General features: G+C 41.7%; 1 protein-coding gene across 2 annotated transcripts in view; it reads right to left on the reverse strand.

The window, feature by feature from the left end:
- CHST11 (carbohydrate sulfotransferase 11) overlaps positions 1-12,979 on the reverse strand; it is a 172,301-nt gene that overhangs the window by 83,683 nt on the left and 75,639 nt on the right. For both annotated transcript variants that reach the window (XM_080558140.1, XM_080558139.1), the window contains exon 2: positions 10,901-10,986. In XM_080558140.1, the coding sequence (XP_080414266.1) occupies positions 10,901-10,986 (86 nt within the window). The remainder of the gene's footprint in view (positions 1-10,900; positions 10,987-12,979) is intronic.

The raw sequence follows: 12,979 nt of genomic DNA on the forward strand, positions 1-12,979 counted from the left end.
ATTTTTTCTACGTTCTCATTAAAAGCAATACTGCCTGTTATAAACTCAGAACAAGTCATTGAGCTCTCTTTAGCAGCAGACAGAAAAATATCTTTTCCTTTGCCTGGTCTGTTTTTGCAGTGGTCGACTGAAGATAAACAAATAAATGAGAGCATAATTTTCAGAGATGAGTCTCTCCTCTCTATCTGCTTCGCCATCAGCTGTCCGCCCTCGTTCTCCCACTGGCCGGCTGCACTTTGTGATAAAGCCACGATCATAAACCTGCAGAGTACCCCATGTAAAAAGATTCTAGTCTTTGTAAGATAAAGTGGTAGGAATGGGAGAAGGAGACTGAGCAGAGTTAAAGGCATCAGACTGAGCAGGAGACCTCAGGGCTGGAGGAAATGGGGAGGAGGAGGAGGAGGAGGAAAGGCAGGACGACAGAAGTACATCTTGGCAAAGAGACAACCAGCCCCCCCTGCACACAGCTGTGAACTCGAGGACAGTTTACGAAGCCGTGTTTACATGACACAAAGCAGACAACCCCAGCTGCACAGAGAGCAGCCGGATCGCGCCTCCCCGGCGGGCGCACACTTGCCTCACCCCGGGTTACCGAGGGAGCGCCCCAGCTCCGCGTGTGGCGCGAGCCAGCCCAGCCAGGCCGTGAGGTAGCTGGGGGTGAGGTGGCTGGGCCTCTCGCGACACCAGCGCACCCAACGCAAAGCTTTCTGCGGTCTAAGAGCTACTCTCAGACATACAGACAAGCACACGTTTGTACATCCAGCTTTTAGCATTACCCCAAAGCCCCTGAGTGCTCAATGGAGGCCAAGCTCTCCCTGGGCAAGTAACGGGACTCATCTGCTCAGTGACAGGGTGTCCATGCCTGGAAAGTGCGGTGTGGAAGGATTTGTTACCAGGCTGTAAATATGTGGCATTTAACTATAGGTCAGTCTACACACAGGCTTTTGTACGTCCAAAGCTATGGATGGAAAAAAAAAAAAAAAGAAGAAGGAAAAAGCCTGCGCTGTGCCTACATAAACTGCTCAAAGTAGTAATTCTTGGCCATTATTTTACAGAGTGATGTCATTGGCACAACAATCTCTTCAAGGAAGAAAGCAGCAATTGTGGAAGTACCCAGTACTGCATCTCACCTTCACCACAGGAACTTTCATTCAATTCACATTAAGTAAGACGTTACGCTTTGGAGAAGTTCCAGCGATTTCAGCTTCTCCTTCCCAGTTCAATGAAACATTTCTTTTCTCCTTCAGCTGAGCTTATTATGAATATTTAATGGATCAAAATGAACTGAAAGCTACCACTGTGCATCTGCTCTCCAGCTTTCCATCCATCTATTGACATCAAGGCTTAGTTCCCAAAATATGACATTAACTATATTGCTATGTAAATACAACTCCTTCAACCAACATTTCATAAGTCAAATGTATGCATGGCAAAAGTCAAGCATGACTTGAATAGATGAAACTGTCCTCTCCTGGCTAAAGATATCTTTGTTACTTCAGCTCCCGCTGTCAATTCCCCACGCCAGCTTGTACGTTCATCTTCTGTCCTCTAATTGAATTAATATCCACTTCCCCTTACTCATCCCCAGATGCTTGTCCAAAATGATCTAAAAGACACAGCCCACATTTACAGGCAGGAGGGGAAAGATTTATATTAGGGCATCAGTTTGATAGCTACAGAGGCTTGCTAATTTGCCGTGCAGCCATGTAATCTCAGTGCAATTCTGGCTGCGGGAATGTAGTGATTTTTTACCGCATGTTTTCCTTTTAGCTCTTTGCAGAAACCACACTCAGAATAGTGTTCAGATGTGATTTAAGATTGAAATGAAAGAAACATCCCTTCCTGGATTTTCCAGGCACCAGAAATATATATAAACTTCAGTGCACTGTAAGATTGCCAACACTCTTTGGTTTGGCTATAGTCATCTCACCACCAGGAAAAAAAGGGGGGGGGGAATCTTTTCAGCATCAGATTTACACCCTTCAGGATTTCCTAGTGCAACAGAATATGTGGAATGGTGAAAAGGGAGATAAAACAATGGCTGCAATTATAGCTCCCTTCAGATCCCCTGGATCAGATCTTTTAACTAAAAGTTTGGCCTCTTCAGAGCCTAGGAGTTTTGCCATCAATTTTCAAGAGATCAGGTTTCACTTTTCTCCCAAGGTTATGAATGGACAGAAGCATCTACACTGACAGCACACTGGAAAGTGAGAATATGAAGACAGTGCACCCCTCCAGTGCAACTACATTATAGTCTCAGTGTGAAGGAAATATATTTTTGCCACATTTCTCCACTGAGTTTCACATTGCCCTGTAAATGTAGGAATAGTTCAAACATAAAACATCCCATCCACACTGGGATATATAACTGTTACAGGTTGGTCAAGCAACAAAGATTTTCTTGAGTGGCCCCAATACAATTGCTAGTGCTGTTTTTCTAGAGGAAAAAAAAAGACATATGCAGTATAAACATTGTTTTTGCTGTATTCGAATACTGTATAGATATTACTTTATAAATCTCCCTTATATTTCCTTTTCGTTTTACATCTCCTCCAGATCGGTAAGAAGCAAGGTCTGAAAGCTAGTGACTAAAAGCTGTTTAAGTGTGGCTGGCACTGGTGATGATTACCTAAGCAACTGATCTTTCAAGCTGATGATTAAAGAAGAAAACAAGAAAACAAGCCCGGCAGCCAGCACTGACAGCATTTCCCAGTCCTAGGGGAACCCCTGTGACTTCTGCTCCCAAAGGTTCAGCTCCCTGCTTCCCCTGCCCTGACCACCATCAGCAACGGCCTGTGTCATGTTGCCCCCCCCCCATCCTTCTGCTCCACTCTTTATTACTGCTGTCATGAGGGTCTGGGGATGTCAGACAAACAGGATTGACAGGGCAAGGTACAGTTTTTTTATTTTTGCAGACGAACAGACAAGCACACATGGTCTTCACCACAGGTCTTACTCTATTGTAAGACCATGTCACAGATCACCATGACACGACTTAGTAAAGAGCCTGCTATACAGCTCAGACTTTTGCAAATAGGAAACTTACCTGGAAAATGTCACTAGACAATCTGTGCTTGATTTAACTACCTACACATTTGTGCAAAAACTCTACAGCCTGCCTCCCAGCAGTACCATTCAGTTCCTTAGCACATTAGTGCCAAAATGCACAGTGGCTTCTGCAGCCACGTCCTTCAGGAGGCAATATTTTAATACTGCCTTGTCTGCAGTATTTACAGAGGAGAAATTCTGAATCTGTGTACATAATCAGAGAAGCAGATTACTGCATTTTTACTGAAGAAAGCTTTAGTAAGTTACATTATTGAGGTGAATTTATATTGTACAGACCTAAAGTCCATCAATGAACATTACAGGTCAGTTCGTAGGTCTAGAGGTGCTGCATCAGATACACTAAGTCTGTAAAAAGGAGACTTGGGGAATCTGATCTCCTGAAAATAACTGCAAATTTTAACAACTTCTTCCAGTCCTCCTTAATTTTAAAGTTACATAGTAAACGAGAATTACAAGACCAGCAGAGTAGTGTCTGTCTTCTCTCATTTTCATAATTATGCCTACTGGGATACTTTACAGATTCTTAGAGAGAGAGAGAGACTGTAGCTGGGCCCCTGGGATTCACAGAGATTGTCCTGCCCTGCTGCAAGCAGTCTATGATTCTGCTGCACAGAGTTAAGAAACCTCTCTGATAAGAAAGACTGCAGGAAAAAAAAATAAGCAGATGTTTAGACAAACATGGTTGCTACCCTGCACACAGGGAGAAAGCTGCCCAGAAAATATCTGCACCAGAAATGAGCAAGAGAGGCTACACTGTAAATAATTACAAGGTCTAGACTGAGAATATTAGGATACAGCAATTTAGCCAGGGATGTTAGAGTGCTTGCTAAGTGCAGGCAGAAATCCTGCACCATCTCCGCAGGAGCAGGTGGCAGAAATCTGTGGTCATTACACCAGTTTGCAAACACAGATATTCCTCCCCTGCCCCCTGCCTCCTAATTCTCCAAACTGCCACATCCCTCTGCATTTTGAGATAGAATTATTCGTATTTTCATCACTGGTCAAGTTAGCATAAGACTTTCAGCTGGGGAGGAAAGAAAGGAACCTAATGCAGAAAGATAGGCAGGTTCCCCGTTTGAACGCTACTTGGTTCCAAGCAAGCATTTGATTGAACCATCATGTTCGTGACCAAATCAGTCTCTGATTTGGAGAGAATTAAACACAAAAAGCTTCACTGGTGCTGATCGGGCACTGGATCAGAGTGCTACAGTCCAGGTTTTCTTTCCATCTGCTGCACAAGTAGGTTTAGACAATTGTCTAATAGGGAGTCCAGACATCACATACAGATGTCCAGTTCTGAAAACTGTGTTATTTTCCCCCTCCAACACATACAAGCCTTTTGTTTTTGGCCACATCTCCTGTATTACTAAATCTTTTTTCTCATAATTGCATGCCTCCAGAAAGCCTTTATAATTAAACTCATATACTCTCAAAATAATAAAAGATGACTCAAGAACGGAAGAAATTGAAAGAGATCTCTGCTGCTTCTTTTTCTATCAGGGAAATCAGAGCTATTTTGAGTGACAACTGTACTTTTTCATTTTGTGCAAGTAATAAGTCTTCTATTAAACACAGGTGAATAAAAATTCATCTCAATGCACTGCAGTAACTTGAATGAGCTTGTCCTGAGGATAATTCTGGCCTTGAGTACTGGTAGTTACTGTACATACTTGTCTGATTAATTCCTCTTGACTTACAAAGGCATCCATCATGTCTCAAGGAATGATCTATGAAGCACACTGTACCTGAAATCCTCCCCTCCCCTCCCTATGCCATTTCCCCAGCATCCAAAACAGGCTCTTATCATTTGTAATCAGTAATTAATAACAAAGCATTCTCACTAGTGCAGTTTCTTTTTTCCTAAGGTTAATGTAATATTTCATCCCAGTCCAGCTGCTGTTTTACGACTTGCAAGCACGACAGTAAGTAATGTCTTTGCATACGAAGTCATCCACAGAGTAAATCAATTACCTCTTCTTTCATCAGCAGGCATCTGCTACAGCAAGGGAGGATAATTAGATACAATATTGTTGTTTACCAACAGGATTATGTTCCCAAAGTTTGGCACTGCACATTGAATTTTCTTCCCTATGTCTCCATTCTGCATCTTTTCCATTAAGCAGTTTTTAATCTATGATCAATCAAATACTGAGACTAAGAACTGCACTTACCGTGCTGTTATTATCTGCATGAATCTGCCTACAAAGTTCAGCATCGACCACACAATGTACATTTTCAGTACTGGCAAAACTTTGGGGCCACTTCTTGCCCTCATAAGGACACATGCACATCTATGACTATTCATCTCAATAGCAAAGCATCAGTAATTTCTAACCTTTTGCTTTTTAGATAAGCTGCTCTATTTCCTGTACTCCAAAGTTCACATTAGGGCATCTGTACTGCTGTCGCTGGGAGGAAATACAGCAGACAGAACATATACATATGAAAAGGGGAGAAAAGTTAGTGTATAGCACTGGTGTATAGTACTGGTGTAGTCTTTCTGTCTTACTGAAATTGGAAAGTAATATTTTTCCCCTCCTCTTCACTGCTGTAGTAGTTTGGCACCTTGGGTTCTTCTTGCATGATATAACTGATGAAGGAAGACATGTGCCTGGCTCAGGAAGCCCATGAGTTTTTGTGTGTCAGCAGATTATCATGATTTGTTTATCCTTCTTGTAGTCTGTCCTGGTCACCTGCTGACGGAGACAAAACCACAGGTAAACTGGACTTTTTGTCATACTCATTGACCTGCCCTTTACTTCTTATACTTCTACAAGAAGCTGTTGCACACAGAAACAAACTGAAGAGTGCTCAGTACCTCAGGCTCACCAAGGGCAGAAATACGGGTTTTTAGGCATTTGAACCTTCGATTCAAAGTGCTGTGGGCAACACATACACAGAGCTCAGACCACATAGCTCACCACAAACTTCTGTCCGGGAACAGTCACAGTCGCCCACAAAGTTATCCTAGTGAGTTGAAATCACCTTGAAGACAGGAAAGTACCAACCCAGATGAAAGTTAAGCGACGTGGGCTGAACTGGATTGATGTTTGCAGATGCTATCCAGACAGCCTGAGCCACAGATAATCATGCGGCATCTCCAAAAAAGGAGCACATGCAGCCTGAGGTGGCTGAGGATGTATAAACACTGTCTGTGAGCAGCAAGGCAGCCGCTCACTTTCTTTGCACTTGGCAGGAAGGCAGGGGAGAAAAGGAGTGGAAGTAATAAAAGAAGTGGGTCATTTTGGAACGACTGCTCCAAAACAGTCCAATACAATTTCATAACAGAAAGGCAATGTGAGGTCCACAGTTCTGACTCACCAGGTTTAGCAAATCACTAAACATCCTGGCTCCAACTACCACAAAAATCAGCTACCTAGAAATGCAGCTCCTCAACAAAAAGAAATGTGTTTGAAAAGGAAAATAACAAATGGCAAACAGTTTGACCTTTGGTGAAACTGTCATGTCGACTCATGTATTAGTTAGGCAATGTCAAACTAGAAACTGAAACAAACAAATCCTTGGGATGTGTATCCTAACGGATACAGGACTGTACCTCTGCTGTGCTCCTCACAACAGTCTAGATAGTTAGACCAGACGGATTTCCTGGAAATTAGGTGTTAATCTTGACAACTAGAAGACAAATTCCAGCTTAAAGATGCAACTATTTCTCTTTCCTTTAACATTGGGTCTATTTTCACTTGCAATTTGCTGTAATTTGGTAGCGCTTTCATTACACCAAACAGCTCAATGCCAACCACTAATGTGTACAAGCCTCAAGTATGATGTTACCCAATTCTGAACTTCTGGTGACTCCAGCTCCATGGGCTGATCCACAATTATCTGTTATTTTTGGAGCAATGGGCCTATACTCAGTCATGCAAATTACAAGACAGAGCTGCATAAGTTGTCTTCTAAGAAAAAGTTTTGCAACTATTTGTTTACCCACGTCCTTAAATTCCTGGGGTTTGGTATACCAAAAAAATATAAAAAAAATCAATATACGATGCAAGTTTATGTCACATTCCTGTAAGTCTCTTCAACTGTGTTAAGTTACATCTAGATTTTCTCTTTTGCTACTTGTGTGCTGAATCCTCTTTCTTTTTCCATTACAACTATGTGGCAGAAGGAATATAGTTCTACTTAATACAGATCCAAGCTGGTTTTTTAACAAACCCATTAAAGAAATGCAGCATTTCAGCCCTCAAAATTTGGCATGGGTACCTCTGCACCTTATTAGTAAACCTCTAACTGAAAAAGAAAGAAAAAAAAATGACAACAGGGTCTCAGAGACATGTCTGCATGTACTCGAGGACCACAGCCTGGAAATTTGCTTACTCAGTGTAAATCCAGTTCAGTTATATTGACTTTTCTTTCCCTCATGGTATATTAGTGCTCATGAAAAATCTTGCAGTAAAAGCCCTAGAGAAGAAATCTTTTGTCCACAGACAAATGCACCTCTCACTTTCTGCTCTATTACAACAAGCAAAAGAGCAAAAGCATTGTTCCTACTTTTACAATAATGGGCTTTGTTACAGACACTTAATTTGGTCCTAACTCATTGCTAACTCATAGAATCATAGAATCATTAAGGTTGGAAAAGACCTCCAAAGTCCTCCACTAAACACCTGAACAATTATGATCAGTCCACTGAAAATTTGACTGCAGTTTTCTAAAATTCAGCTCCTATAAGCCATCCTTTCAGTCACCTCCATTTCATTGCTACACTAGAATTTATTGAAGCCAAATTCTTCTCTTTTCTTCTTTTTCTTTTTTCTTGTCACAATCATCCACCAAGTCAAAAAAAAGATCCAAGAGACAAATGAAGGCATCTGCAAACAACGTGAACAACTCCATAGAAGGAAACAAAACAGCGCAGGATCAGAGAGGCTGTTATATGTCAACACAGTAAATACCCGTAGTCAAATCCTTGGCTGGTGTAAATCAACCTTTCTCCATCTAGTTTTACGAGGGCAGTGCAACCTGATGCTGAACACAGAGTTGAAAAGTCTTACTCATATTAAACTACAGCATTTTAAATCTGAGAGATAATTATGGACTCTATCTGGCATTTATTTTAATTGACAGCCATATTCCCATCTCCCCTGACAGGGAACATCCTACAACCATCTCAGAGCAGGAAGCCACATAAGCCCCCTCCCCTGCCCAACTCTCTTGGGGGTCCTGGAGACAACCACAGGAATTATGTTTGCACATTACTGCCTACGTGAGGAAACCTGAAGCACATTAAATGTACACTGCACTCTGTAGCAGAGGATGGTGAGCCACAGCTGGGTACTCCTATTACTAGATCATGTTAAAAATATGCACGTGGACACATTAAATATTTAAAGTTTCCTACACTGAAAAAATTACATCTGCACCTAGCTTGTGGTAATCCAAAGCCATAGCTGCACGGCATCTTTCAGCAGCCTAAGTATGATGTTTGAATTGTTCAGATTCCCTTGAACTACAAGGAGAACTACAAATATCTGCTCAATCTACCACTTCTCTGAGGCAGCTAAACTAGGTGCCAAAGGGTTCCTGTGATGGCACACACACAGCCATCAGCATCCAGGAGAAAAGTGTGGGCTCCCAACACCAGGAGTCCAACAAGTTCTTGAAAGTCAAGGGTTGAAGATCTAACAGGTATTTTAATTATCTATATCTGTAAGAGAGAGGTTTTGGCCAAAAAATGTCTTATCAAAAAGTTATTTATTCTATTGACTTCTGAGATGATTTTACAAATGGTAGATCATGACTGCTTCAGCAAGGAATTGCAGAGACAGATTAGGAGTCTGATCTTCCCTGCCCTCTTTACAACTGCTGGTGAACTCCTGAGGTCAAGAACTAAGAACCCCACTGCCAAAATACAGACCAGTCTCTCCTCTGCCATCTTAAGAAAGGCAAGACAGGTATTCAGGCAAAAATGCAAAAAGAAATATGACCCACATATTTGAAGAAATATTCCAGGGGTCATCTCCAGTCTGTTGTTTTATGTGTCGGCCCCTTCTTGCTGTCTTTTCTTGTTTCTGCATGCACTTGCTTGCCTTGTTAGTCCCTACAGAACTGAGTGCAGCATGCAAAGCCCCATCCAAAAAGTGAGCAAATGCCTTCTAAAAATAAATAAAGAAACAAAACTTAAAAGTTTGGTAAGAAGGGATGTCACTGAGCTGACAGAAACACTTCAGCGTGAAAAACGTCATCTGCTTAGTATGACATCAGCTGCAAGAAATGCTGCACTTACTCTAACACTGACTTTTCTGGCTGCCTCCTAAGAGAGCCCTGAAAGGCATGCTAATGCTTTACTTGGTCAGGGCATGCAGAAATGAAGGAGAGGCAGTAAGGGAGCTGCCAGATGCATCCCCTGCTTCAAGAAGCTCAGAAAACCTTTTGAGTTGGCCAAGCTTGCAAGGGCTCTGGGATTACAGCCCTTCAATGGATGGGGATGCTTTTCTCTTATGGGATGGCCATTAACAATATTAAAGGGTAAGGAGGTTTTAACTGACACGCTGCAGACCCCGGGGAGAATAATTAAATGACCAGCCTCTTTTCCCTTACATGCCTTTCTTGATCATCTGCAAAGAGTGTTTAAATCTTTAAATTTAACCTGCAAATTCTAATATTTTTCCTTTGTAGCATTTGATTGCTCCTCTTCAGGGCTTTTACATGCACTTTCCATTTACGCAACGCTAACTCTATAATGGTCAATAAAGGCCAGTATATTAGTATGATAAACTCATGTTCCCAGCCATGCACAGAATTCCAATTGAATTAGAAAGTCAGCGTATGCTATAAAAACAACGTAATCAAGTAAATGGAGCTTTACCCCACCACGTATCAGATATCACATATCTTTAGGTTGTTGTCATTTCTTCACATAAATACTTTAAATCACTTAGATTTCATTTTGCACACTATATAGTAAGTCTCTTCATAATCAAATAGTATTTAAAACATTTACTGCCTTGTTAAATCTAACAAGTTAGATTTATTGGGATAGTCACTTTCCTTAACAGCCAATTTAGTAAAACTCAATGTATTCATTGATGTATAAATATATAATAGGCGGTTGTTAAACCTTAATAAATATGTTTAATAGTCAGCTGGCATTTTCTCTCAATGGCAGCACTTCCTCTCAGTTGCCAACAGGAAATGCTGTTCCTGAATGTGCCAATTCAACTCACATGTAGGGAATAAATTGATCCAGAGGAACAAATGGGAGCACAAATTTCAGATAACTTTCCTGCACTGCTTGTCACAAGAACTCGGATTATTGTAGGCTCCCACCAAGACCATCAGGTGTCAAATAGTGCATAGAGTAAGGACGTGTTAGCTACTGTGCTTGTCTCGACCTCATACAAGTAATGAACCAGGACAGGAAGGGCAGCTGGCTACCATACAAATAATTTTCATATATTATTATTGCAATTTTCTGCCTTCCTGCATTTGCTGTTTCATGCTCAGAACGTCACTTACTCTTGCTCTCACCCCACCCTGCCCTTCTGTGTGTTGATTGACAGATTAGACTATGAAGCCTCAGCTTGTACCTAGGAGATCTAAAGATATTATCTTAAGGCTTTTAGGTACCTAAGTAAAATATTTAAAGGAGTCTGCATCATTAGGCAACTAAAAACCTTCAAAAATCAGGCCTTTAGCTCAAACTGTAGAACTTTATGTCTCAGCTTTGCAGGTCTGAGGATTATTCCTCTAAGCAGATGGCAGCTACTGCATATAAATGATATAAAACAGACCAAAACACATTTAAGTTAAGCGAGACTGTATTTGTACTCTGGACTGGGAAGTTTGATCATAGCCACAAGACACTCACCTGGGTGGGATTATACAGTTCCTGGAGTGGGCTTCTGGATCCTTTCCGGCAGCAAATGTCCATCCCAAATGGATTTCTACGCATTACTGCAAGAGGAAATTGAAATTAATACAGGTTAGCAACACTGGTTAGCAGTAACCAATTGCAATGCCTACAGCAAGAAGACATCTTCTGACATATCAGAGGATTCCACAGCCAATGTTGTGTCTTAATTACTAATTTTACTTTCCCTATAAATGATCCAAGAGCTAAATATTTGATCTACCATGGAAACTACTGAAACAAAGCTCTCTGGTTCCCATCTTATAAAAGCTGTTATCCAACAACTTTCAGCTTGGGTGGCCCAAAAGTCTGGTACAGGCACCAAAGCCAAAACAACGTGATTTTCAATTCATTCGTGGTAGGTACCTGCTTCTCTGATCATCATGGAGCAGTCGGATTAACCCCTAGAACTGGCATCTCTGAATGGCAATGCTTGAGCCTCTCTGAGCCTAAATACAGAGGTACACAGGATCCTAATATTAAAACATGGGATTTTAAAGCTTTTGGCCTATAGCTTTGGTTTCTCCTTGAACAGACACTCAGCAGTACACGATGCATATACAATCAATTATTCCTGCACTTTCTTGCTCCAAACTATATTTTGCTCTATGCATTGCAACTGAATATTTGACTGGTCCAAAAACCAACATACACGACGGTATTCCAGTTGGAGGCGAGCAGGTTTTCAAAATAAAGACTTTGTCAAAGAGCTGATCCAGAAGCATTTCCAAGAGAAATTTTAATCTGAGCCCCAGCAGGATCCAGGACCAGAGATCACCAATTTCAGGTTAAGCCCTCCACAGTCAGAAAAGTCTAAATAAGAAGCTATTCAGCTCCAATCACCCTCTACACCCTACAAGGGTGGATAATAAAAGCTTGGCTGTCTTTCTGATATCACCTGGCCCAAATCCCCCCAAAAACCACTCCTCTGACCCCCACTTGCTCTGCTAGCTAGAGAGGGAGCATCAGGCAGGCAGATGTCCACATCAGGCATCACGACTAGGGGAAACTTGTCTCATCAAGGTATAACTGAGATGCGAGCAGTAAAGAAGAGGTGGTCCTGCTGGGAATCCAAAGGCACTAAGCAGAGTCAGGCAGGCTTTTACCACCACTTGCCAGGTTTTTAGCAGGAAACTGCTTAAGTGTCCTGTAGTAACAGCTGTGAACTGCACCACTGACAGAAATGCTATTGCAGGTGTCAGGCCAAGCGCTAGAGAATACTGTCAAGCTGTGCTTTAAAACAGAGGGCTTGTACATGACGATAATCGATATGTCAAGTAGCATGAACCAGTGTAAAGTTTCTGCGGAGACAGAATACCGTACGCAGCTCCACTCTGGAGACATAATAGTCTCCTTCACTCACTTCGTATCTATTTTTAAATCGAAGGTAATCATCGAATAATGTGTCGTGTTGCTTTTTCCCTGAGCAAACAAAGATTCCCTGCACCTCCTAACAGGACTTAGGCGTACATGCTTAGTAAACAAACAGGCTAAATGTTTTGATTTTCTTCACAGTTCGAACAGTGATGTTGTTAGAGGCTATAATTTTCATTTACATGTTTAAATACCTGATAAGCTTCCGAGAATACTTAGACACATGGCACAGTATTGCCACAACAGCAAAGCAATCACAATGCGCCTTCATAACCGTTAACTTTAAAAACATTTAAAACTATTAAAACTTTTTTTAAAAAAAATCATGTAAGCAATGTCAGCTTCCAGGGTCTGGAAGTAGTTTTTGGAAGAAGACACTAAAGCGAGGATGTGAGACACCCTTAGAGGTTGTTCCAAATGCAGGGCTTCTGCTCTGGCACCAGGAGCAGGGCCCCGAACACCGTTCTGGTGCCCCCTCTCGCCACCACAAGAGACCTTTCCAAAATGGAGCCCTCGGGTCAACAGCGAAACACGCCATTTCCACTTAAATACCAGAGCGGGGAAAGAGAGAGCGGGGAAAGCTTCAGTGTGTGCAGGTCATTGCGCTTTGATTAACCAGGATCCTGGAACACCGACTCTTTGTTCCAAAATGAAGAAGAATAT

This window comes from Anser brachyrhynchus, assembly GCF_964034855.1.
Source record: "Anser brachyrhynchus genome assembly, chromosome: 1".
Lineage (NCBI taxonomy): Eukaryota > Metazoa > Chordata > Aves > Anseriformes > Anatidae > Anser > Anser brachyrhynchus.